The 23,409-nt window shown below is 40.3% G+C and overlaps 1 protein-coding gene across 8 annotated transcripts in view; it reads left to right on the top strand.

The window, feature by feature from the left end:
• LOC102798797 (rho GTPase-activating protein 12-like) overlaps nt 1-23,002 on the top strand; it is a 59,599-nt gene extending 36,597 nt beyond the window's left edge. For 2 of the 8 annotated variants that reach the window (XM_087831375.1, XM_087831374.1), the window contains exons 3-19: nt 8,051-8,317; nt 10,311-10,526; nt 10,902-10,982; nt 11,271-11,399; nt 11,546-11,608; nt 12,033-12,107; nt 12,708-12,769; nt 15,238-15,319; nt 17,455-17,556; nt 18,307-18,405; nt 18,894-18,996; nt 19,347-19,466; nt 19,841-19,939; nt 20,132-20,209; nt 20,771-20,905; nt 21,276-21,381; nt 21,668-23,002. In XM_087831375.1, the coding sequence (XP_087687501.1) occupies nt 8,051-8,317; nt 10,311-10,526; nt 10,902-10,982; nt 11,271-11,399; nt 11,546-11,608; nt 12,033-12,107; nt 12,708-12,769; nt 15,238-15,319; nt 17,455-17,556; nt 18,307-18,405; nt 18,894-18,996; nt 19,347-19,466; nt 19,841-19,939; nt 20,132-20,209; nt 20,771-20,905; nt 21,276-21,381; nt 21,668-21,842 (1,992 nt within the window). In that variant the 3' untranslated portion in view covers nt 21,843-23,002. Of the gene's footprint in view, nt 1-8,050; nt 8,318-10,310; nt 10,527-10,901; nt 10,983-11,270; nt 11,400-11,545; nt 11,609-12,032; nt 12,108-12,707; nt 12,770-15,237; nt 15,320-16,197; nt 16,321-17,454; nt 17,557-18,306; nt 18,406-18,893; nt 18,997-19,346; nt 19,467-19,840; nt 19,940-20,131; nt 20,210-20,770; nt 20,906-21,275; nt 21,382-21,667 lie in introns of all 8 variants that reach the window. The other 6 variants (XM_087831381.1, XM_087831379.1, XM_087831376.1 and 3 more) reach the window with 6 other exon arrangements.
• Nucleotides 23,003-23,409: the final 407 nt, after the last annotated feature.

Genomic DNA, 23,409 nt, shown 5'->3' with positions numbered 1-23,409 from the left:
CACATGTATCAAAAAGTTTTATTTACCTCAAACCTTATTTTTTTGCAGTAATCCAAAATCTTATGGAAAAAGTCAAAACTTTGTAAAGACTCTGGATAAGCTTAGTGTTCTTAGGAAACCTACTCAGGTTCATAACTGTTTATTGTGGCTGAGAATCCGATTCAGTGAACTGGTCTCTAAGCCTGTGGGATGATATTGTGACTGGGATTAGCTGAGCAGTAGGACGGCACAGATAAGGAAGAGTCTCTGTATCTTTGCTTCATATCTTCATCCTCCTCATCTGTGTTGGCTGGATTGACAGAGCTGGATTGAGATAACAGGCGTCAAGATGTCAGCATCAGTCAGTTGTGATTTAGATAGTGTCTGAAAGCCTGCTATGATGCAGTCCTCCATTTATCTATTTAAGATACAATGAAGCGGCCCAGAATAGGATAATCTCAACCACGGCTTGCTTTTCTGCGGTGAAAACATCATCTTTTCAATCTGGTTTTTCCCTTTTATGCTTTTTGTCTAAAGGATTTCTTTTTTTGATACATTTTCAAAACCAAGATAACAAATGCACTTTCCAGGCTAAAAAAACACTACTTTCTTAGCTGTTCTTAAAATCCCTCTTTGAATATCTAACGTTTCCTACCTGGCAACAGGATGGTTGGCTCGATGTCTGTGTGTTAGATAACAACATTAAATCCTCTGCTGGAGCCCGGATTGGAGAAGAAAGCTACATAGAGCACACATCTTCGGAAGTCACATCCATTTGCATTATGTGTCCTGAGCAGTGACCACACCTGCCCCCTTCCCTGCTACCCTCTTACATAAACACACACACACACACACCTATAATATTTATACATGCCAGCTGTCCTTAATGGACCCCTCCAGCTCTCAGCCAACTGCTGTGCTGGATTATTAGCATCATCAGCTGTGACCAGTCAGGTACATGAAATTAGAAGATTAATCAGCATCTGCAGAGTCTAAAAACAACACTATCCACATCCTTTATCCTAAGGCACCTCTTCAAATATTACCCATTGTATTTTTAGTCTTTATTAGAAGAACACATGTGTTAATGTGGGCACAGCTGCAAGCCCAGGGAGTGAAAAGATGACCCTGAGTAACACCAAGGCTGTTTCTGCTCACTTGTTCCTCTGTTTATGAATCTCATTAATGTGTGTGAGAACTTTACTGCATTGGATGAAAAAAATAAATAACATGTTCACAGTTTCTCTGGTTTATCAGCTTGTAGAGATTTCCCTAGTTCCCTATGGAAAAGATTGGCATCAAAATTTGAATAACGTTCAGCCTTATCCATTGGACTGTGTTTAAGTAGTTGGTCGTCCTTGATTGACTGATTAATTATACAAGGTAATTTTTCCACTTATTTCCCTGTAATTCTTTTTTAAATCCAGCACCTAACCCAGTGGGGACTCATGTTTAAAAATAAATAAATTAATTAATTAAAATGATTAATTGATTCAGAATGTTGACATTGTTTTAGTAATTAATCACTGGGGAAAAATGCTTAAAACTACACAGGTTCACTGGTTTTAGTTATGTAAATGTAAGGATTAGCTTTTTTTCTCCTCTTATTATCATGTTAAATTAATTGAAATGAGTAATTTGGAGACGTTACCTCAAGATAAAAGAATCTGCAGTAAGCATTTTTCACTTGTTAGTTTTTTTAAGCCTACATTATTAATTTAACTGATGGTGAGACCAGCCATGATGTGTACTTGGAGATGGTGGCACTGAGAAAAAGACAGGAGACTGAGTTTAGGTAGAAGAGTTTGGAGACTGTACATAATAGTTTATGAATCCTTGCTTATACCAATGTGACAAATAGACGACGGCTCAGTTATCTGCAATAAAATACCAAGAAGCCTTTTTAAGTGAAAGACAGATTTGTAAATGTGATATTTATAAGGTGTAGGATAGTATTGTTGAAAAGGATAAGATTGACCATTTGTAGGAATTGAACACTTATCTGAAGTTATAACTGTAAATCAGTGACTTTAATAATATTAATGAACATCCTGTAGCATGCTGGGAAAAGTACAGATTTATACCTTCTTTTTGTTTGTTTTTTTTTGGCATGTGATTAAAAGCAACATTGTAACTGTACCACAAACTGAAGGCATTTTGAGTTCACCCAGGTCTTGAACCCACCTCAGGCTGTTCTCTTTTTGTCCCTGCATTGTCTGCTCTTTTCTCCTGTTGAATGTCACTTCTCTTGGGTTGCGTAACTATCTTGGGTGGGGCCTGTGTTTCAAGGCCTTTCTGTGTGTTTGTCCATGGTTTGCTGTTCTTTATTATTCAGTTGGGTCATATTTGGTGAGATTACCTCAGACTAGACTGAAATAGGCATCAAGCTGCAATGAGCATGTGTTTTACAATCCTGGGGTTTGTCCGGGTGTCTTTGTAACTTTTCCAGACACATTAAATGTTATTTTTGATTGCAAGCTCCTTCCCTCTGTGTTTTTTATTGTGTCCCTTTCCCTCTGTGTTATTCCTACAGAAGAAAAAATGTCAAGTTTAGTTCACTGCTCGTGCTGTAAAGTTCTCACTGCGTTGCAGTATCTGTGATGTAATCAGCTCTGCTCTAACATAGCCTCCTTTCTTCCTGTTTCGATCAGGTGTTGTCATGCTTCCTAGCTGGTTTCACCTGTCACATGTAGCTGTGAATTAAATTTTACCAGTATACCAGTAACTACACTGATCCAAAAGTGGACCTTAAGCTAAAATACAAACAAAGCATAAGGTTGGGGGGGGGGAATAAACCTGTGCTAACATCATGGATTTATCTTCAGCTGCTATTATTTTTATTATGATAGCTGTGTTTTTTGGCATGTGCACACAGCCACATACTGTTTAACACTCTAAGGTAATTTTGTTTGGATCAAAAAAATGATTAAAACGTGAACTTTTCATTGTAACTTGAAACCTTGAGTTTTCCTGCTTCCGTCAGCTACATTAGTGCAAAAAGAAATGTTATAAAATCCTTCCAACTACATTATGCAATACACTGTAACCACCCAACCTGACCATGTAAAGCACTGCAGTGAAAACCCCCTTCAGTGAAACTAAAAAACTGAATGGACAAGGAAGTAGAAGAGGGAAAGGGCCGGCCTGTCTATTTTTGTTTTTGTGGGCATGATTGTGCATGTGCACACTTGTATGTATGCACACTAGTCAAGCGCGCACACTTGATTCACATCAAAGTACCTGTGTGTGTTTGTGTTTGCATGGCCCATATCCCTGCAGGTATGTGGCAGAGCAGGTTCATCTGTGTCAAATAGAAGAGGTAAACGTGGACAGACACACCTCTGCCTCCTATTCCTCCTGCATCACTGCTACGTCTCTTTAGGTTTAACTTTGTTGTCAGACTGCCACCTAAAGGACGGTGCGACCTTAACCTTTGATTATCTGTGTTTCCGCAACTGTGGAAACAGAATGGTGAATATTACAAAAAATTCATAAATGGCTGAAACTAATGATACATTACATTTACATTTCACCACTGAATAATTGTGGTATGTGTATATATATATATATATATATATATATATATATATATATATATATATATATATATATATATATATATATATATATATATATATATATATATATATATATATATATATATATAACTAACCATCAGTTTGTAGTCATGATCACAGTGTTGCACATTGATCTGTTTTCAGAGTGTTGCTGAAATGATTTGACTACAAACAACAGAATTGAGCAATGAAACTAACTTCACCAGACATTTGTTTTTAAAAAAGCAGCTGAGCAGTTTTACAGTTGACCCCAAATTTACGAGAACCAGGATAACTTTGCATAAAATGAACACACTGCTCTGAATCTCTCAGCAGACGAGTCTAAATATAAACAGTGTGATGCCAAAGCATCTGCAGCCAGTTCTCTCCAGTGTTAGCGCTGATGGATTCACTGCCTGAAGCGGAGTCTTAGGTTCTTCTGTTTTTACTGGTCCTGATGCGGTTTATCTCTGAGCTGAATAACACTGGGCCGGGTGGTTATTATTCAGACTGCAGGCTGTGCTGATAAGACTGTACATTTAGAACTGGCAGCATCACTCAGAGTCCCTTTCGTTTCTCCACCCATTAAGCGGTGTTCTGGCCTATAATAGGAAATTAAGATGCTGAGCTGCAATCAGAACTGTTAATTGGCTGCTGCTGCTGTGTAGTGAACCCTCAGGCTCAGACTGTGGCCTGTACACCGGGTGTTGTGGTTGTACTTAACTTCTGGTGGAACTGTGGTTTGGTCAGCCTGTGTAATCATCGGCTCTGTGTAAAATGGCCTGTATTTGTATATCGCTTTACTAGTCCCTAAGGACCCCAAAGTGCTTTACACATCCAGTGATTCACCCATTCACGCACACATTCACACACTGGTGATGGCAAGCTACATTGTAGCCACAGTCATCCTGGGGCGCACTGACAGAGGCGAGGCTGCCGGACACTGGCGCCACCGGGCCCTCTGACCACCACCAGTAGGCAACGGGTGAAGTGTCTTGTCTAAGGACACAACAACCGAGACTGTCCAAGCCGGGGACCAGCAACCTTCCGATTACAAGGCAAACTCCCAAATCTTGAGCCACAATCGCCCTCTTTCTTCCCACAGTTTGGTTTCTTAATGATTTCTGTTCGTGCCGTCTCTGAAAATGACCACAGTCATATTTTGAAATATTTGTTTTGGGAAATATTTGATTTTCCTCCACAAGGAAGAACATAAAACATCGTTAAATGTTTCTGATAGTGTAGCATTTCCAAACTCAGGAGTGCTGCACACTAAAATGGGTTCTTTCTTCTTAATTTAATTTGCCTGCTTAATTTCCCATGATTCCTTATTTTTGTTTTACTTTAATTTATTTAATCATAAATGTTCATGGTCATTTCAGACAGAATTAAAGTATTAAACATTAAAAATGTTTATCATTTGTTCTAAAATACTTCTCACAGCCCACCTGCAATAACTACAAAGGCCACACTTGTTTCCACTTTTACCAGCTTGTAAACTGTAGAGGTTTTCTGTGTTCCTGTCATTGACTCGCAAGTGGCTCAGATTTATTGTGGCAAAGCAAACTTAATCAGCTGTTCACCCACTGAGCTGCATCGGATGCATTCTACAAGCTCTCCTCTTATTGTCTGTATTATAAGATAGCACTTTAAACACTAGGGTTACTCATAAATACACAACCTCCTAATTTTATGCTTCATAAAAATGTCACAGCGAGCACTTTATTTCGGATATTTTACTGCAGGAATCCCTGTGCAGAAAATGTGCGTAGGCGCTGACACCTGACTCCATTGCAACCTGTACTTAAATCACAGTGTACTGACAAAGAGAGCAGCTTCCTCATACTGAGAGGTCAACCGCTTAATGTTCAGTGGCTTCAGAGCTCCGTATTGATTAGCTGGTCAGTCTGATAACACCAGATGTCCAGCACCAGCTGCTCAGGGATATACTGCTGCTTTAACAGAGTTAAGAGACTCCCTGTGCATTTTTAATGAGCCAACCTGGCAGTAAAGACTTTAGTTACATAATAGGGGTCTATTTGATAGAGCATATACAGCTTTTCTGTACTGCTGAGATGGTCAGATTAGTACAGGCATGAAGGGGATTTTTATTCTTGTGTTTTTACAGAATTGATACAAAAACAAACTCATCTTCATCTTCTTATCTCTTTTAAAAATACAACCCTTTGGTCTGGCAGTAATACAATATAATAAAGTGTCTACTTGTCCTGCACAGATTTGATGGAGGACGCATATAGTCATTTACATGGAGGTAATAGCAGTAAAAGGATGTGGATGTATATCACATATAATCAGAAATGACAAAAATCACCATCATCTAAATATCCTCCTTCATTCGATTGCAAAAGCCTATAATAACAAAGAAGACTCTGGCCTGCCAAAGTGCAGTGAAGCTAATGTTTGATCCAGCTTCAATTAAACAAATGAAACAAAATAAATGCACTTAAGGCACTGAGACATGATAGTTGCTGTGTATCAAGGAAAATAGCCTTTTTACCTACATTACATGCATGGATCGCATGTGGCTTGTTGCTGTACTGCTAGTAGAAAAAACAAAACAACACTGCTTTGTTGAATTCGCAGAGTTGTCTTTTTTTCCACATAAGCTTAAATTTCCGAGCAGCCTTGAGGAAACTGTGTTTTTCGTGGCCAAAACTGAAGTGGGCGACCACCTCTGTGGCTTTTTAACGGTCGATTGACTACCAGGACTTCCCCTTTCACAGATCCATGCACTAAATCACATGTTTGTGCAGCATTATGCAGGAAGACCACAGAACAGTCACCAGTGTTGCACGCTGCATGCAGTAAAGCAGACTGACAGCTTCAATCAAATCACTCAAAATACTAAACAGGGACGATGGCAGTGATCCGTTTGATGAAACGTTTTTCGCGAGCCATTTCAGTCCACGAAGAGGATGACGTATTTACTATTTGTCAACCACTGGAGGTAATTTGTCGTGCATTTTAATTAATGGGTGTAAATTTGCTCAGCATTGCAGAGGCTTTCTACTGAATGCTGGCTGTAACTGAAATTTAGAGCTTTGCTTGATAACCCGCGTGGTCAGAAACTTTTAAAGAAAATTTGGACTTCTGTGAAATGTTTTCACAAATAGAGGGATGAAACTGTTTAAATTATATAATAAGATACAGTATGTATATTGTGGTGCTGTGATACTGTATTGAACAGCTAGCACTTCTATTGAATATCAAGTTCTCCTTGGTGCCTCCAGCTGTTTGCTTGGCTCCTGCATATTTCATCCCCATTGATTGCCATGCAATAAAAACATCACAGAGCCAACGTTGGGAGGCCTCAGGGTACTGTCATTATTCATGCCTCTCTCTGCCCTGTCGCTCTGCAGCCGCGCTCCTTCTTTGTAATGCCAACATGAAATAATCATGACAAGAAGCCCATTGACTGGATCACTGGTTCATCTGGGTTTTAAAGGATGCTCTGTCATTAGAGCAGAGCTGTACTACACAGCAATAGAAATGTTCTTCTTTGACTGAACAGGAGCTCTCTTGTTCACATGGCACTTGAATATCACCATATTTTACGTTCTTAGGAGGTTAGAGTTGTAATCGTGTTTGCCACTGGTTAAAGTGACGGTTACAGACTCACCCTTAAAAACATTTGGGTCATGGTTGGTCAGGTTTTCCAGCTTGTTATACAGGAACATTTTTGTAAGTGTATAAGTATCATGACCTGATTGCTGCATGTTGAAATTAAAACAGGATCTGAAACGTAACTCATATTTTCCTTGTGAACTTGAATAGCTCAGTCCAGCCAGTATCATTTTTCACTGTCTGCAGAAACTTCTTCTGAATGATGTGTACGGGGGGGACAATGCAAGTTAAAAAGGAATTCCTATCGTTAGCAGTTATCCAGTTAGTTTTTAAGTAAAAATGTCAATCAACACATTAGGGTTTGCCAGTAACCAGTAACAGTCCTTTTCTGTGTTCAGAGTTGTTCAGATGAGGTTGGACAAACTCTCATCCCAGTGTTTAGGATGCATCTTGAGCTAGTTTAACTTCCTCTTTTCTACCTGACATGGGTTATTGGCACTCCCGGTTGTATAACAGCAGCAACTTCCTTCCCTTGTCCTTCTCCAAGTTCATTCAATGATCTGCTCCTCCACGGCTCACAAAGCCTTGAAGTAGAGCTTGTAATTTCTCTCTGACTTTAGTCAGTCACTCAATGCTCCAGTGCAGCTGAGAGAGTAGAGTAAACCTCAAATCTACTGTGAAGATTAAATGATTGACTTCATGTGAAACTCTGTAGGAATGGAGTGTGGGGGTGAGCTGTTTGATGTACGTGCCGTTCTAAAAGGTTTCAAATGAAAATGTCTACCAGCTTGTGCGTGCAGCTGGTGATTTACAGCCTGAAAGCTGTGAATATTTTACATCATGCCCTTTCATTCACTGTCCAGGAACTTTTATGTAACATCCGGTCACAGATGAATCACAGTTCCCTCTTTCTTTTTTCCCTTCCTTAGACTGTGTCTTCTGGCCAGGGCCGCCCCGAGTCACCCGTCTACAGCAACCTCCAGGAACTGAAGATCACCCAGTCTACCCAGCCCCCTCTGCCCTCTGGCTCCCCGCTCCATGTGGTTGGAGAATGGGAGACCCATAAGGACCAGAATGGTAGGCACTTCTACTACAATCGCGCCACCCAGGAGAGGACCTGGAAGCCACCTCGAACCAGGGACAATAGCACCAGAAACTTGCAAGGAGAGAGCCACAGCACCGGAGAGAGCTCAGAGGTAAACGCAATTTACCGTAGTGGAGGTTCGTGAAGTATCGCGAGCATTGGCAACACTTTTGGGTTGCCTTTTCCTGAGCCATGTGCCCTAGCATCAGGATGCATTACTTTGAGTTTTAACAAGCAGTGACATAACATTAGACTTTTTTTCCCCCCTAATATCAAAGAAACCATTTTATGGTACACATCTCACAGAGTGGGTCCTTTCATGCAGGCACCTCTGTGCATGTCAGTGTCGTTACTGCATTTCCATGGTGGTTGTGCAGAAATCTGAGGATCGGCTCTCTGAGAAAAATAAGAAACTGAGGCATGAAAACATGGAGTGACTGTGAGCTGGGTCACAGTCAAGTCATCAAATTAGAATGAAAAGTAGACAGTACAAGTTAATGCTAAGAAATGAATCAATACAGTTTGTGTTGGACATGGAGACAGTCTCAAACTACCAAATTATATTTACAGATGATATATTTATCTACATCATTTTAAATGCTTAATATGTGAAATGATGGATAACAATACATTTTAATAATGAGTTGTGTCGCTGTGAAATGTGCAGCAGTTTCACTGAATCCAGTCTGATTTGTAAATGCAATATATGACACTTTTGTAACCATAGATATTTTGGTAAACAGTAACAAATAGAAATATAAGCAGCTGTTTGGACTATGAGTAAGCCTGTAAGATGATCAAAATGTTTGGAGCAAGTTCAAATTGTTTAACACCCAGCAAGAGCACATAAAAGTGACGTGAAACTGCCCATCCCTGTAAAAATGCTTTAGATGGCTGTTACAAACATTACAGAAATCAATACTTTTTTTCATTTTAGGTATTTTATCTTGAAAATCAGCAGAAACATAGTAGACAGCAGTCTACAAGTCAGGTAAAAATGCAGGCTGTAAGAATATGAGAAGTGCAAAGTAGAGATCATAAAGGGTCCGGTCCTTTTCTTTTTTTTCCACACATGTAAGCCTCTGATCAATCACTGCATAATTAATATGCACTGTCCCTTTTAAATAAGCATTAAAATAAAGCAGGTGCAGCCAGCCTTTATACTGCTCTTCTGACAAAGTTTATATTTTATTAAATCCTTTAATCTAAATTAATTCCCAATTGTTATCGCATCAATTTTTATAACAACATGAACTTGGAAATGTTACTGTTAAACCTTCGAACAGGTGAGCCATCAATTACCTGATGTTGCAAAAATGTTGACAAAGTCAAACTGGTTCTCACAAGCACACAGTTACATAAACCCGCTTGTACACAGAAGTTGTTCATATATACTCACCCAGCGTCAGAGCATGAGTCAGAGACAAATATTAAACTGAAAACAAATATGCCGTGGCAGTACTTCATCACATATTGTGGCTGTCTTCTCACTCACATTGCTATACGCGTAGACAGATGGAGGCAACTGCAAAATTGCTCTTTCAGCCCCGCCAGATTGTTTTGGGAGATTTGGATTATCAGACAGAATATATCTCGGAGATAATGAAAGTTCTTGTTGTCTTTCTGACGGAACAACAGAATGATTTGTCCTCGAAAAGCTATGAGTAAAAGTCCACAATGCTGTATTTCAGTTCAAATGAGATGACTACAGCTGATCAACAGTGAATGACTATTTTTATAATCAGCTCACACACATAAACGCACTAGTGACTTACCACATACCCCTGAGTCATCTCTAATACTGACTCAGCCTCTGTTTCATTAAATGACTGCACCACACTGCCACCTGCAGGCCCAAAGCAGGCACTGTCCCCTCATCTGTTCTGTGCCACAGTGCAGGAGCTGCCTTCATCACTGGCCAAAATCAAGCATGAACATTTTTAGCGCTCTGTTGACGTTTCTGGGTCTCTGTACTGAATCAAACTGGTGTTGGGTGTTTTACTGATGATTTATTGTTTCTGGGTGCATGACTGTCTTTTCTTCTCTCCAACGCTGTGGTGAAATTTGCCCTCTCCTGTCTCTTTCTCTTTTTAAACAAATGGCAGACCACCCCTCTCTCGCTCTCGCCGTCTTTCCTCCCCTTTCTCTCGCTTTCTATCGGTCGACTGCAGCCTCTGTCATCGGAGGACACCTGCTTCAGTACCTACTCCACCTACTCTAGCCAGTCAGACAGCCAATATGGCTCGCCGCCACGTGGTTGGTCCGAGGAGATGGACGAGTACGGTCACACGCTGTACGTCAGTGACTATACTAACGAGAAGGTACCGGCTGCACCGCTCCAATCTGTCTTTACTGCAGGGGGGTTTCTGGGACTCCACGTGGGAGCAGGTTTTGATTTGATTTGCAGGAAAGTTCTGCTTGGGGGGCACAGCACAAATGTTTCCTGTTAACAAGGAAACTATGATGATACCAAACTATACACACTTTTACCTATTATTTTCTTATTGTCATAATTTGTTTTAATGGCTTTTATGTGTAACTAAAAGGAAACCCAATTAGGTCAAATCTACTCAGAAAATAAATTAATAAAATCTCAGTCAAGACAATATAACAGAAGGCTGAAAATTAATATATAAATAAAATACATTTTTAGGATTCAAACCACTGAATGATTTTTCTCCGGTGTGTCTGCTCAGTGGTTAAAGCACGTTGATGACCAGGGAAGACCTTATTACTACAGTGCAGACGGCTCCAGGTCAGAATGGGAGCTGCCAAAGGTGAGACGCTAAAACAGTCGAGCGATGAGAATTAATGGCGTACTGACGTGTCGTACAGGTGAGCACAGTGTACGTGCTGCACAATCGCACGGGATGGACCACACGTGATGGGGCGGTAAAGCTTCATATTTCAATGCGACAAGAGATAACTAGAGAATAGTTGCGACACCTCTACTGCACCTAATAATTTAATATATTATTGCAAGGGCTTTTTTTTTCTTTTTGTTAAGGAAAAGATGGTTTTATGGCTATACTGAAGTCATGCAATTCTTTGTTTCTTCAATGAAGTACAACCACTCCCCTCCCCAACCCTCTGGGGATGCTCCAAAGACCCGCAGTCTAGACAGAAGAAATGTGGATCCCATCGTCCTGACCAAGTGGAGACATAGTGCCTACGTCCAGGACCCAGTTGACAAGGTCTGACACCCCTATACAACAAATTGTACTATTAGCCTCATGCACCTTACTTATCCTTAAGGTTTCCTGCCTCGCCAGGATTTAAAAATAGACTGAGATATTTGTTGAGTTAAGAGATTTTCAGTTGTAGACTGATTGCTTTGCAGCGGCTGTTAAAAACCAGGCGTTTCCGATCAGGCTCTGCACGCCCACATCCATACAAACACCAAGTCAGTGTCTGTTCCTTCAGCCTGCATGACCGTAATCACACAACCGAGTGATTATTAAACCTCCTTTCTAACTCTCAGTTGATTTTATTTTTAATTTAAATAATTTGTATTAATCACAAACTGGACTTTTGCAGCAATGTTGGATGATTGTCTTTAAAATGTACCGATTAGCCTGAACGTGAAGTAGTTATAGATGCATGAAACCTCATAGAAACTGTAGTTGCATCCGCATCTTAATTAATAATCCTTTTGTGTCTCCTGGAAAACACACAGGTACTAGACACACATTATAATCTCACTGCTAATTACCATCACCCTCTTTCAGTTGTCCGTGTCTCCTTAACCTTGCATCATTTTCTCATTAACCTTCTTTTGTTAGCCCATTTGACATTGTTTCTTTTTTTCATCCCTGTCTCCTGACCAGGACGCTCCTTTGGGTCTCAAGCCCCCCTCTCCTGACTCTGACTCCTGCCCTTCGTCTCCCAAGCCCCCCGCCTCTGTTAGTACTCACCACTAACCTCACCTTCTTCACCTCCTGCAGGGATTTAACGTGGTCTCAGATTGTTGGATGGTGACACATGTTGTATGGCAGGTTTCCTGCACAGGTCTTTGTCCCAGTTAAATAAAAGAAGCTCAACATCCTGAAGGAAAACTAAAGTCCAATTGAACAAATACCTTAAACCTGTGTAGGAAATCCTGTTAATAAGCAGCACTGTGGATTATAAAAGCATTTCTTGACCTTGGTTAATCACACAGAAGTGTTTATATTGTCAGAAATTGTTTTCCTGAGTTGGTTAATTCACCAAAAATCACCTTGTTTGTCTGGATGTTGCACAAGTAGTTTTAACGTTAGTTTATTCTAATTCAGTGTGTGAATTCTGCCTTTCAGAAAAGTGGTATAGTAGTTTTTTGGATTTTTTGCCTCCAAGCTGAAGGCTGTTATTATTCTGGTGGTGGGATATTTGGTGGTGGCGGTGGTGGTGTTTTTATACAGCAGTAGCAACCAAGATTAAACAGCATCTCTCTCTGTCTCTTTTTGTGGGAATTATCAAAATTAATCAATGTTAAAACTGTGCATTCATTTTTCCCCCCTCTGCAGCCATCTGAAAAATGTGGAATTCTGAATGTGACAAAGATCACTGAAAATGGCAAGAAAGTGCGGTAAGTAGTAGTAAGTAGCATGATGATTATGGTTAAAGGGATTGATGAGTTTGCCAGTCAATTTCTCCATTCCCCATAAATGAATTTCATTATATAAGATTAAAAATAAACTGAAGCTGCCTCGCCATAGTTTCAGGTCATGTCTCCACATATAACCAACATTTGTGACACAGATGGTAAATGGACTGGTTCTTATATAGTGCTTTTCTACTCTTCTGAGCACTCAAAGCACTTTACACAACTTGTGCATTCACACATTCACACCAGCACATTTTTCTAGGTGCTTTCTAAGTAACATTCATACACACTCCGATGGATTGCAACATGGGGTTAGTATCTTGCCCAAGGATATTTGGCATGCAGGCAAGGAGCAGCCTGGGATCGAACCACCGACCTTCTGGTTAGTGGCTGATCTGACCCACCCCTGTAGCTCAGATGGGCTCACATGTAAACGGGTTCCTACCTGGACTTTTCAGTCCTTTAGTGTGTGTGAAAAAGCTGATTCCTATTTATGACTGTTGGATTTATTTATTTGCTTTTTAAATGGAGCTTCAGGCGACAATGTATTTGCAGAGGTACTCGTTTAACTCGTCTCCTTTATTTTTGTTGGTGAACGACTCTGCTGTGTGTATTGATGGTGCAATGAAGACTGTAGGAGAGTGAAATATTTTACACAGTGAAAAAAACTGAATTATTTAGTAGAACTAAACTACAGAACGAGCTAATGTTGTGACTTAACACCATTTTAGCTCTTCAGCTGATATCTCTACCACTACATCAAATAATCGTGGTCAGCCAAATCAGTCAACATTGTACTGTTTGTCAGTGTGTAAATGTTTCATAACACCCGGCGCTCCTGTTTGTCACTTACACGTTGTGCATTATGGAGGCTGGATATCACTACTCTTATTAGGTGTACATTGACCTTCTCTGCCGCCATGGCAGCAGTGCCGCAGGGGCATGATACGACAATTGAACTATAGAGAAAATCCAACCCCAGTGAGTAATACTGACTCAGTATTATTGTCATCAGCTAGTCCCCTCATGATTTAAAAAATAATAATAAATGCTTTTTTGCACATTTCCCTGTAAGTTGCACCAGGAATCATTGTGTTGTTAAAAATAGGTCACAATTTGTCCAAATTAATCTGCCTTCTCAAAGAGGGTCCACACTGGAAACAATTAACTTATGTAGTACTTTGTGGCTGATGGTTGGTCAGACTCCAGTTGCCTAGGTAACCCTTGAAAGTATTTACCAGCCCTGTAATGTCAGTCAGCGGTATCCTTTGCTCTCACTTTTTGTGAGAGGAAGTTGAATAAAGGACCTACCTGCTCAGCAGAGGTTATTTTGCCCATCATTATTGAATGTTTGACGTTCTGTAGTCTCTGGACACCATCCTGCTGCTAGGACATCTCTTTACTGTCAAATATTTCACAGCCTGTCTGTGTAGGTTCTGAGTCATCCAGGGCACGGTAGTCTATCTTAGAAGCTTTTTTGAACTTCTTCCCAAATGAATATAAGTATCACAGCCTGCTATGCGACGCTGATGTAATGCGTTTAGCCCATGCAGATGTGCTGTCATGTTTTATTTTTTTTCTTTTATTTACCACATTAGGGTTTCTTTGTAATGATAAACTGAGTGACTTCAAAATTAATGCATGCTGTCATTACTTTTTCTTTTTTTTTATAAATTCCAAACAATGCAGCATGACACAAGATACTGTTTTTCCAATATTTTGGAAATTATTTTGTTACACCAGTTGAAATACAGGCTATAGACGCCATTAGAAAAAAAATTAATTAAATGGACGTAGCTTCTTTCTATGAAAAGTGAAGCAAATGTAGAAGAACCTGAACCTGTATTCTTTTTATTAGTCACAAGGAGGACAGCTAATAAAAGGCTGCAAAAAGACTTAAGATCCTATCGAAGTATACGAGATACCAGATGATTTAATGTCCTCAGTCACTCCTCTCGGGTTATACTGAAGTCTGTTTGGTACATGCTGGTCATTCTAAGGGTCAGAAAGGACGTATCCAGGTTATACTACTCGGTTTCTGATGGGCAAGTCACTGGCCAGAGTTTCACAGTTAGACCCACTGCTTGTTCATTACATTCGCTTCAAAAGCAAGACGGCATGCTGATGGCAACGATGCTTATCTCAAGACTTTAAAACTTGACTTCATAAACTTGTGGGTGATGTTAAAGTTACTATGTCTGTCTTTTACCCTGTCGGATGAGTAGAGGACAAAAAGATTGAAAAACAAAAAAGGAGGCAGTTAAGTACTCTCAGTAAATTAACGATAGAAATGATCCCGTGAATGTTTCTCCAGTTCACAGGGCAACTTTGAATTCTTTTCTGTCTTGCATGTACATGATGTAGTTGTCTCTAATCTCAGCACATGTTTAAAGTACATGAAGTATGTTTTTTTTTGTTACTATTATTATTATTATTTAAATCCATTACAGGAAGAACTGGACTTCTTCCTGGACCGTCCTCCAAGGTTCAACGCTCCTGTTTGCCAAAGGACAGGGAGGTGGAACTAGCTGGGTGAGTGATAGAAACTTGCTGCCATTAAAAGCTGTCGTTTCGTATCAAAACAGAGCCACACACTGTTTTGTGAACATTAAAGACCATTGAAAAGAGCTACTAATCTGGCTCTGCTGCTCTGTTGCATTGAAAGACCTCCTTCAGTGACTTTGTCATCTGAGTTCACTTTCTTACGCTTCTGACACAGCCTGTATCGAACACCGACTTTCATGATTAGATGTATGCGCAGCAGTGTACTTTTCATTATATAACTTAATAACATAACATAACTTCATACATTATGGAATATTTTGGAGGTAACCTCTCCTTTTGGTGAAGTCTCACTAACTCAGTGAGGCCTGAAAAAGGTCAATCTCAGTGGAAAGGTCGTTCTGCTTATTTATAGTGCAGGTCAGTTCCTTTGATCTGAAGGGCAGATGTAGGAGTGTTAAGAAACACTGTGTGCATTTAAGCTTTTGAATTGGATGACTATCTGATTTCTGTTATCTCGGTCTCAAGGGCAGCCTGGCTGCTAACTGTTCCCTTACCTGTTGGATATAGTTAGCTGGTGGTTAAGAAACTCGGTGACGGGTTAAACTTCTGAATTAATTAAGCATACCTCCTGTTAACATTTAGGTTCATCTTTTCTCCTTGTTGTCAAGTGTTGCTTCATAATCTGTATTCTGTACTTATTCCCCTGCATCTGGGGTTATTATATAAACCCCATCTCTTCAAAATTTGCACAACATTTTTCAGGCTGTTTGTTAGGTCACTGAGGGGGAGTTGAATATTCTCTCTTCTGTATGTGTCCTTTTCTTTCCATGCCTCCATCTCTTTACCTTTGGCCTCATCCTCCCATCATCCTTTTCTTTCATTCCTCCCTCCATCCCTCTGTTCAGCCATACTATCAGAGTGGCTACTTCCCTGAATTGCTCCTGTCACTGTTGAGTAACTGGAGGCCGTCAGCTAAGAAACGACCTGATGTCTCCTTTGGCTGCTCAAGGCTCAACCGAGCCTCCTCTGTATGTTCTTCCTCCTTCCTTATGCGTGCTTCCAACTCTTCCTACTTCTCTGCATGCCATCTTTCTGCTGTCTGTCATGCTCTGACTAATATTCACTGGCATGAAAAAAAGGGACAATATTGCTGTCATTACTTGCTAATCTCTGGGTTGACTTGATGTATTTTTACTGTTTGAGTTGACAAACAGGATGTAGATTTAATTTAATCATAGAGTTGTTTGGTTAGAAATGGAAAACTGGGATGGAGATCTGCAGGGCATCACAATTATTGATTTCACACACAAGCAGGATCACCTTGAGTTTTAGATGTAGTTGTGCAAACCAGTCTTTTCTGGACTGCCTTTGGTTTATGAGCTCCTGATGTGAAACGAGTGCTACAGAAAGGTGGATTTTGTCATTTTTTTGTTTTTGTTTAGCACACAGAAAGACTTCAGATCAATCACTGGAGTTACATTTTATATGCATGTGAATTTGGATCAAATGCATGTTTTTTTTGTTTGTTTGTTTGTTTTTCTTATTGTTTTGATTTTTTTTTTTTAAAACTCTACTATCAAAAAGTCTCATCAGTCTCGTCAGCTGATTGGCTGAAGGGTGAAGGCACCTGGTGTGACAAGTAAAGAAAATACTGAAGTAGGGTGTGTGCAATTACAATGAGTCCCTAGTACTGATTTAGGTGGTGATGGGCACTTTACTCTATCTTTACTCTGTCGCACAGGGCTTTTTTGGGGGGCTCATTGTTGTAAAGGCAGTTGGACATTTTAAATGTTATTTCTTGTCTTGCTTTGAAGGGAAGTGCATATTTAAGCCTTTGTTTTCAGCAGTAAATTAGGCAGCAGAGCACTGAGTAGGCAACTAGGACGACCACATCTAATACACTTGCAAGGAAAAAGCTGAAAATACATTAAGTGTTTGGCCTCGACTGAAACTATTCTTCTGTTTTCTTCCTCAAACTTTAAAAGCTAAGAAAATTTTACAGTTGGGCAGAAACTTGACTGACGTGCGCACCATTATCATTTGACTTTTTCTTTTCTTTGATGTGAGCTGTTGCATGGTTCAACAATCAAAGAAAAAGGAGACCACTGTATATAAGCAGGCCCTCCGTTTGTTAATATGATTGTTTTTCTGTCTCTGTCCAGTTTGGAGGCGGTCAGTCGAAACCAGAGTTCACAGTGGATCTGAAGGGCGGCTCAGTGGAATGGGCTTCCAAAGACAAGTCCAGCAAGAAGCACGTTATAGAGGTGAGGGAGATCTTAAATAACATCCAGTCTTTAGCTTTTATCGCTTTTTATGAGGCGTCACTGTTTACATATCATTTTGTATTCAAAATCAAAATACAATCTATTAACTGCTGACCAAAATCTCTTGTTCGCCTCTGTCATATTATACATCTGTGCAAACATTTTAAAGAACTTCAACTATTGAAAAAGCTACAGCGTTGAAATCAAAATTGCAAAACAAAAAAATCCAGCACTTACTCCTGAGCTTATATTTCTGTTTATTGTATCAAAAAGCGATTGTGCATGTTGTTTAACATTAGTGCTTGGCTGTGCCTTGTAAATGTGCAAGATTTGGCTATAATTAGTTTTATAATTTTCCTCTGCTGTCCCCAGTGAGTTGCTAAAGCATCTAAATACATAAATGACAAAACAAACACAGACAGTTACTGAAACAGTAACATGTATGTTATTGCAGATTATGACGGCTTGGTTGATTGAAGTAAATGTTTCATATTCAGGTGGAGAAAGCATTGAGTCATGTTAATATTTCTCAGTTATGAAGTATAACAGGTTTTTCCTGGTTTAAGCTTCTCTGGTGGGTCTCACAATTTCTCATATGCAGGACATCCAGCAGTTATTGTAAAATGTTTAGAGAATAAACTATAGAAATCGCTCCAGTGGATTTGGATGTTTTGTGATTTAGTCAGTAGTCAGTGCTGCACTCACAAACTCAAAATATTTATGAGAAAAATGATTTGTGCCTCTCTGCAGCTGAAGACTCGTCAGGGCACAGACCTGCTGATCCAGTCAGAAAACGACATCGTCGTCAACGATTGGTTCAAGGCGCTGCAGGAAACCATCGGCAACCATGTGAGTAGCAACACCTTCACTCTGTCAATATAGTTTCCATCTGTTTCAAACAGAATAACGTCAATTTTAAATCATCTGCAGTGAGAAGATTTGTGGTTCAGCATGAAGGAATACGTCCGGGTTTGACATTGTGCGGGTGACTGATAAGAGAAACAAAGAGGACTGCTGTGTCACAGTTACCTTTTTGCTCTGAGCACAAACTAAACAGCAGCTGCTCATTTTTACCCACTGAGGGAAAACGTTAACCAACAATAGGCTTTATGGTCTGAATGAAATGCAATTTCACATTTATGGAAAACCTACAACCAGCAACTGTAAGGGAAATAAACACTTCAAAGCTACATAAAGGCAGAGTAGCGTGAAAATTAAACTGAGAAGATAGAGCGTTTATTGTTTCCTTTCCAGAGGCCAAAGAGCACCTTTTGAGACTTTTACAAGCGGTTGTATCTTATTTCCTTGTGTGTGTATTTTTTTTCTGTGTGTATTAGGCCAGTGAGTCTGATGACCCCATAGAGGCGGACATGCCCGAGTCGCCTGGTGCGGAGAAACATGACAAAGAGAAAGACCGCAGAGACTCCAAGAAAGCCAAAGGTGTGCATGCTGTTAAATGGTGGGATTCATTCGTTCAGGGTGTGATTCGAGAAATAAAACGTGACTAAAAATGACTGAAAGTAGCCACAAATCATCTCATGCCAAATATTTACAGTAGCAGTAAATGACTAACATGCATGACTCCTCTAACAAAGAGCGGAAGGGATACATGAGTGAAAGCACAAAGTACAACAACAAGCCTATTTGGTCAAAGGCCTCAGCAACCTCATCTGCCCTCCTTACCCTATAAAACAATAGCTTATCAGTTTCACTCCTCCAAAACATCATGGCGATCAGCGTGCTGAGACGAATGGTGGATAACACCGTCCTGTCTCGTGTCTCCTCCACAGCCATGAAGCCCTCAACCAGCATGGACTCCGCCGAGCAGAAGAAGACCAAGCACAAGCTGAAGAAGCTCCTGACCGGCCGTCCCACCCTTCAGACCGTCAAGGACAAGGGATACATTAAAGGTGCCAAAGAAACAACAGCAACACTCGAAATGTTTTCGGTTTCATTTCTTCTGAGGAAAGTTGAAAAGATTACAAGCAGCAAAGGTTTGGAAATGTAGCTGATAGATGACAGCAGTAAAGAAGCTCACATCAGTGCTTTTTTAACCACTGCTTGCCGTTTAAAGTTAATTAGAGCCGTACATTTGGATGCATCACGTGTGCTTTGGTGCGTTTCTTGTTATTTATTTTACTGTTAAGACTTTTGGCTTAAGACATCAGAGTCCAGTTTTCACACATAAATCAGGAGTTTATGATTCGTTTTCGCCTTCTGTACCTTAACCTCTAATAAAAACTAAAAGCACTGAAGTACCGTTCTTTATTTTCTGTGTCTCCAGATCAGGTGTTTGGCTGTGCTCTTTCCAGTTTATGTCAAAGGGAGAACACCACGGTGCCGAACTTTGTCAAAATGTGCATTGACAATGTGGAGAACAACGGTGAGTAACTTTGCTGGTAAGAGAAAATCATTCTAGTCTCTGTTTTCCTGCCTGTCATAAAAGAAAGGTGAGGTTTACTGCCTGTTGAAATAAGGTGCGACTGTGGTCTCCTTTTAGCTGATTGTGCTTTTCTGCTACTCAGACTTTAAGGTTAATTTACAGATACTAATAAACTGGTGTTGATCCCTGCAGGTCTGTCGGTAGACGGGCTGTACAGAGTTAGCGGGAACCTGGCAGTCATACAGAAACTCCGTTTTGCTATCAATCACGGTAAGTGAAACTGCCTCTGCCATTAATTGCAGAGATACCACTGAAGTGAATAATGGAGTAAAAATGAAAAGTAAAGCCAAAAAATATTCAAAACTTACTTTTTTGTAATAATGATCAGTTAAAGAGCTTTTAACACGATTTTAAAAACACGATTTGATGTGTGATGCATCACCTATTTATGGAACAACACTTTAAAAAGCATTAAATATTTTTTTAAAGTCATGTTAAATATTGTCAAAGTTCTACATTAGGAGTACAGCAGGTAATCTGGTAATCCCTATGAGCCAAACGGAGCTCATTTTCACTTTTTTTTTCAACCCTATGATTTTTATGGTGTTGACGTTCCAAGCACACAGCTCTCTAGAAGCTCCATTGACCTTCTGCTCAAACCAACCAGACAAAAGCTAAACAGATAGGAAGAGAAAGCTAAAACTGCTTAATTCAGGTCATAGATCAACGTAATATTTTACATACAGTGTTATACAAGATACTTTGACTTGAATTCCTTTCTTTTATTCTCAATAAAATACTTAAGGGGTGTTCACATGTATTTGTCACCAGATGAGAAGGTGAATCTGTCAGACGGGAAGTGGGAGGACATCCACGTGACCACAGGAGCCCTGAAGATGTTATTCAGAGAGCTGCCGGAGCCGCTCTTCACCTACAGTCTCTTCAACGACTTTGTCAGCGCCATCAGTATGTATCTGTAAATAAATGCAGTGTCACTGTAGTATCCCTTAAGTGGAATCCTGTTAACTTTTTAAACAGCTGGTTCACAGCACCCAAACAGCAAAGCCCCAAACTCAGTCAAGGACTACAGCTCCTGGGTTTTTATCCAGGGACTCATCTGTATTTGCTGTAAGGGTCTGTAAAGACAGGCAGGGTCAGCTGCAGTCGCCAAACCTCTCTCTGAAAACGCTTTAAAAATCAGTTTCAGTGAACTGAAGTGCACTTTTCCTCATCTTTGTCTCACTGAAAGTAAAGATATGTTGGATGGTGAGCTGGTGAGCTGGTGTAACTTTGTGATGGATCCAGACTTTGATGGATTTTGTCTTTTGTTCTGCAGAAATATCTGACCACAAGCATCGAGTTCAATCGATCAAAGAGCTGGTCAGACAGCTGCCCAAACCCAACCACGACACCATGCAGGCTCTCTTCAAACACCTCAGGAAGTAAGAGCAGCACACCATGTTATTGATTTTTCCCTGATTGATTTTTTCCCCTCCTAGAAAAACAAAAGTTAAATATTAAAAAAAAATCATATTCAATCATAAGAGGGCTTCATTCTCAACATGAGCAAACTCAAAGGTGTTAAATAATGGAAGAAAATAACAAAGATTGATCTACTTGATGACTGCTCAGTTAATTAACAAATGAGTACTGAGCACTCTTTGGCTTCCATATTACCTTGCACGGTAAATAACTGACAATGGGTTTATTTTACTCTTGTTTTTCCAGAGTGATTGACTACGGCGAGGAGAACCGTATGACGACCCAGAGCGTCGCCATCGTATTCGGCCCCACGCTGCTGCGGCCTGAAACGGAGACGTTGAACATGGCGGTCCACATGGTCTATCAGAACCAGATTGTAGAGCTTATACTGCTAGAGTATGAGAGCATTTTTGGAAGGTAGATGCTACAGGATGAGCTTCCCTTTTTTTTTCCTTTTCCTCTCCCAGTGCAGAGCTCTTCCTAACCCAGCGTGGCAGGCCCGGCTCGGGTCGACCCGGCCCAGCCTCACCCTGTCTGGGCCAGCTTATCCTGAACTCTTACCAACCTGGCTTCTCTGGTCGCTGACTTCTCCGATCTTCAAAATCTTAGACCAACAAAGCCAACTGAAAATATACGATGAAAAAATCCATAATTATCGACCAAAAAGTTTGGACTCTTTGCACTTTTCAGTCTCGTTTTCTCCCGCAGCTGTATTTGTGCCACTTTACTGCAAAGGTGGCATCCTTCTGTCCTATCACTGGATTCCTAAAACTATTATTACTTACTGGGCCAAGCTAGCCTGAACTACTGCACAGACTGACTGAGGCCAAAGGAGCAGCAGCAGGTCCAGTAGGCTGTATTTACAGATGAGGCAGCAGTATTGGAGGTTTATGATGCTGGGTGCAGCTTGTATGTACTGTACTGTAAATCTCATTACCTGTATAGTCACTCCTGTATGAACCACACTGAGGAACCAACAGAAGGAAACCAAGCTGTGGACTCTTTACCCTCGGACAGAAAAGGTGAAACATGCTGACGCTGGAACAAGAAGAGGAGGGAAGAATATTTTTTGTTGTTGTTGTTTTTTTTAATTTTGTTTGTTTAGTTTTTCTTTTTTTACATTTAGTTTAAGTGGATCGTCCCCCCTCTCTTTGAATCTGCTTCTCTGTATTTTCTTGCTGAGAAACAGGACCAAGGTCCTCTGAACACATAAAGGTTATCGCCTCCGGTATTGCATCTGCACACCACCTTTCCAATCATCTAACAGTGGGCAGAACATCATCTTGGGGGGGACAAAACAAATTAACGATATTGTACAGTGTTTGTGCGTGTGCATGTGAATGGGGAGGGTGGATGGATTCATGAATGAATGAATTAAATAGCAATATATTGTAAAAATAGTAAATATAAGTACGCCTGGAGTGTTAAAAATATATATGATGCAAGGGAGAAATCACTATTGTGTGATCATTGTGTAACCAACAGACCTGAGAAATAAAATTATGAACTGGGATGTGGAGGTTTACCTTTGAGTCAGTACTGTTGGCGTCTAACTGAATTAAAGACCTCAAATAAGAGATACTCTAAAGCTTTGTTCTTTGTTGATTTTGCACTTGTTCATGTATTTTAGTGACCACTGATATCACCGCATCACAACACAGAGGGCTGGGTAGGACCATTTTTTAAAACTCAGCAGCAGATGGACATGGCAATTGTGACATCATCAGCTGGTTATTAAATACTCTAGCTGAGGATTTTCAGTTTTGCTGTTTGGATCTGTGAGTGAGAAACTGAAAACGGTGCATGCTCATAATCATCTACCTGTCTTTTAGTGATCGGTAAACATCTGGGAACTGTGGAGACCAGCTGACCTTTGGGAGAGGAATGGTGTCCTATTCTTGTGTGACAGGTAGTCAACAGTCCTCAGTCGCTGCGTCAAATATTTGGTTTCATGATTGTTTCAGATTTTGTTCAGCTGATGAAAGGTC

This window comes from Neolamprologus brichardi, chromosome 18 (assembly GCF_056152115.1).
Source record: "Neolamprologus brichardi isolate AB-2024 chromosome 18, ASM5615211v1, whole genome shotgun sequence".
In the NCBI taxonomy this organism is placed as follows: Eukaryota; Metazoa; Chordata; class Actinopteri; order Cichliformes; family Cichlidae; genus Neolamprologus; species Neolamprologus brichardi.
Note: the sequence above shows the minus strand (reverse complement) of the source record. Positions and strands in the feature narration are given on the sequence as shown.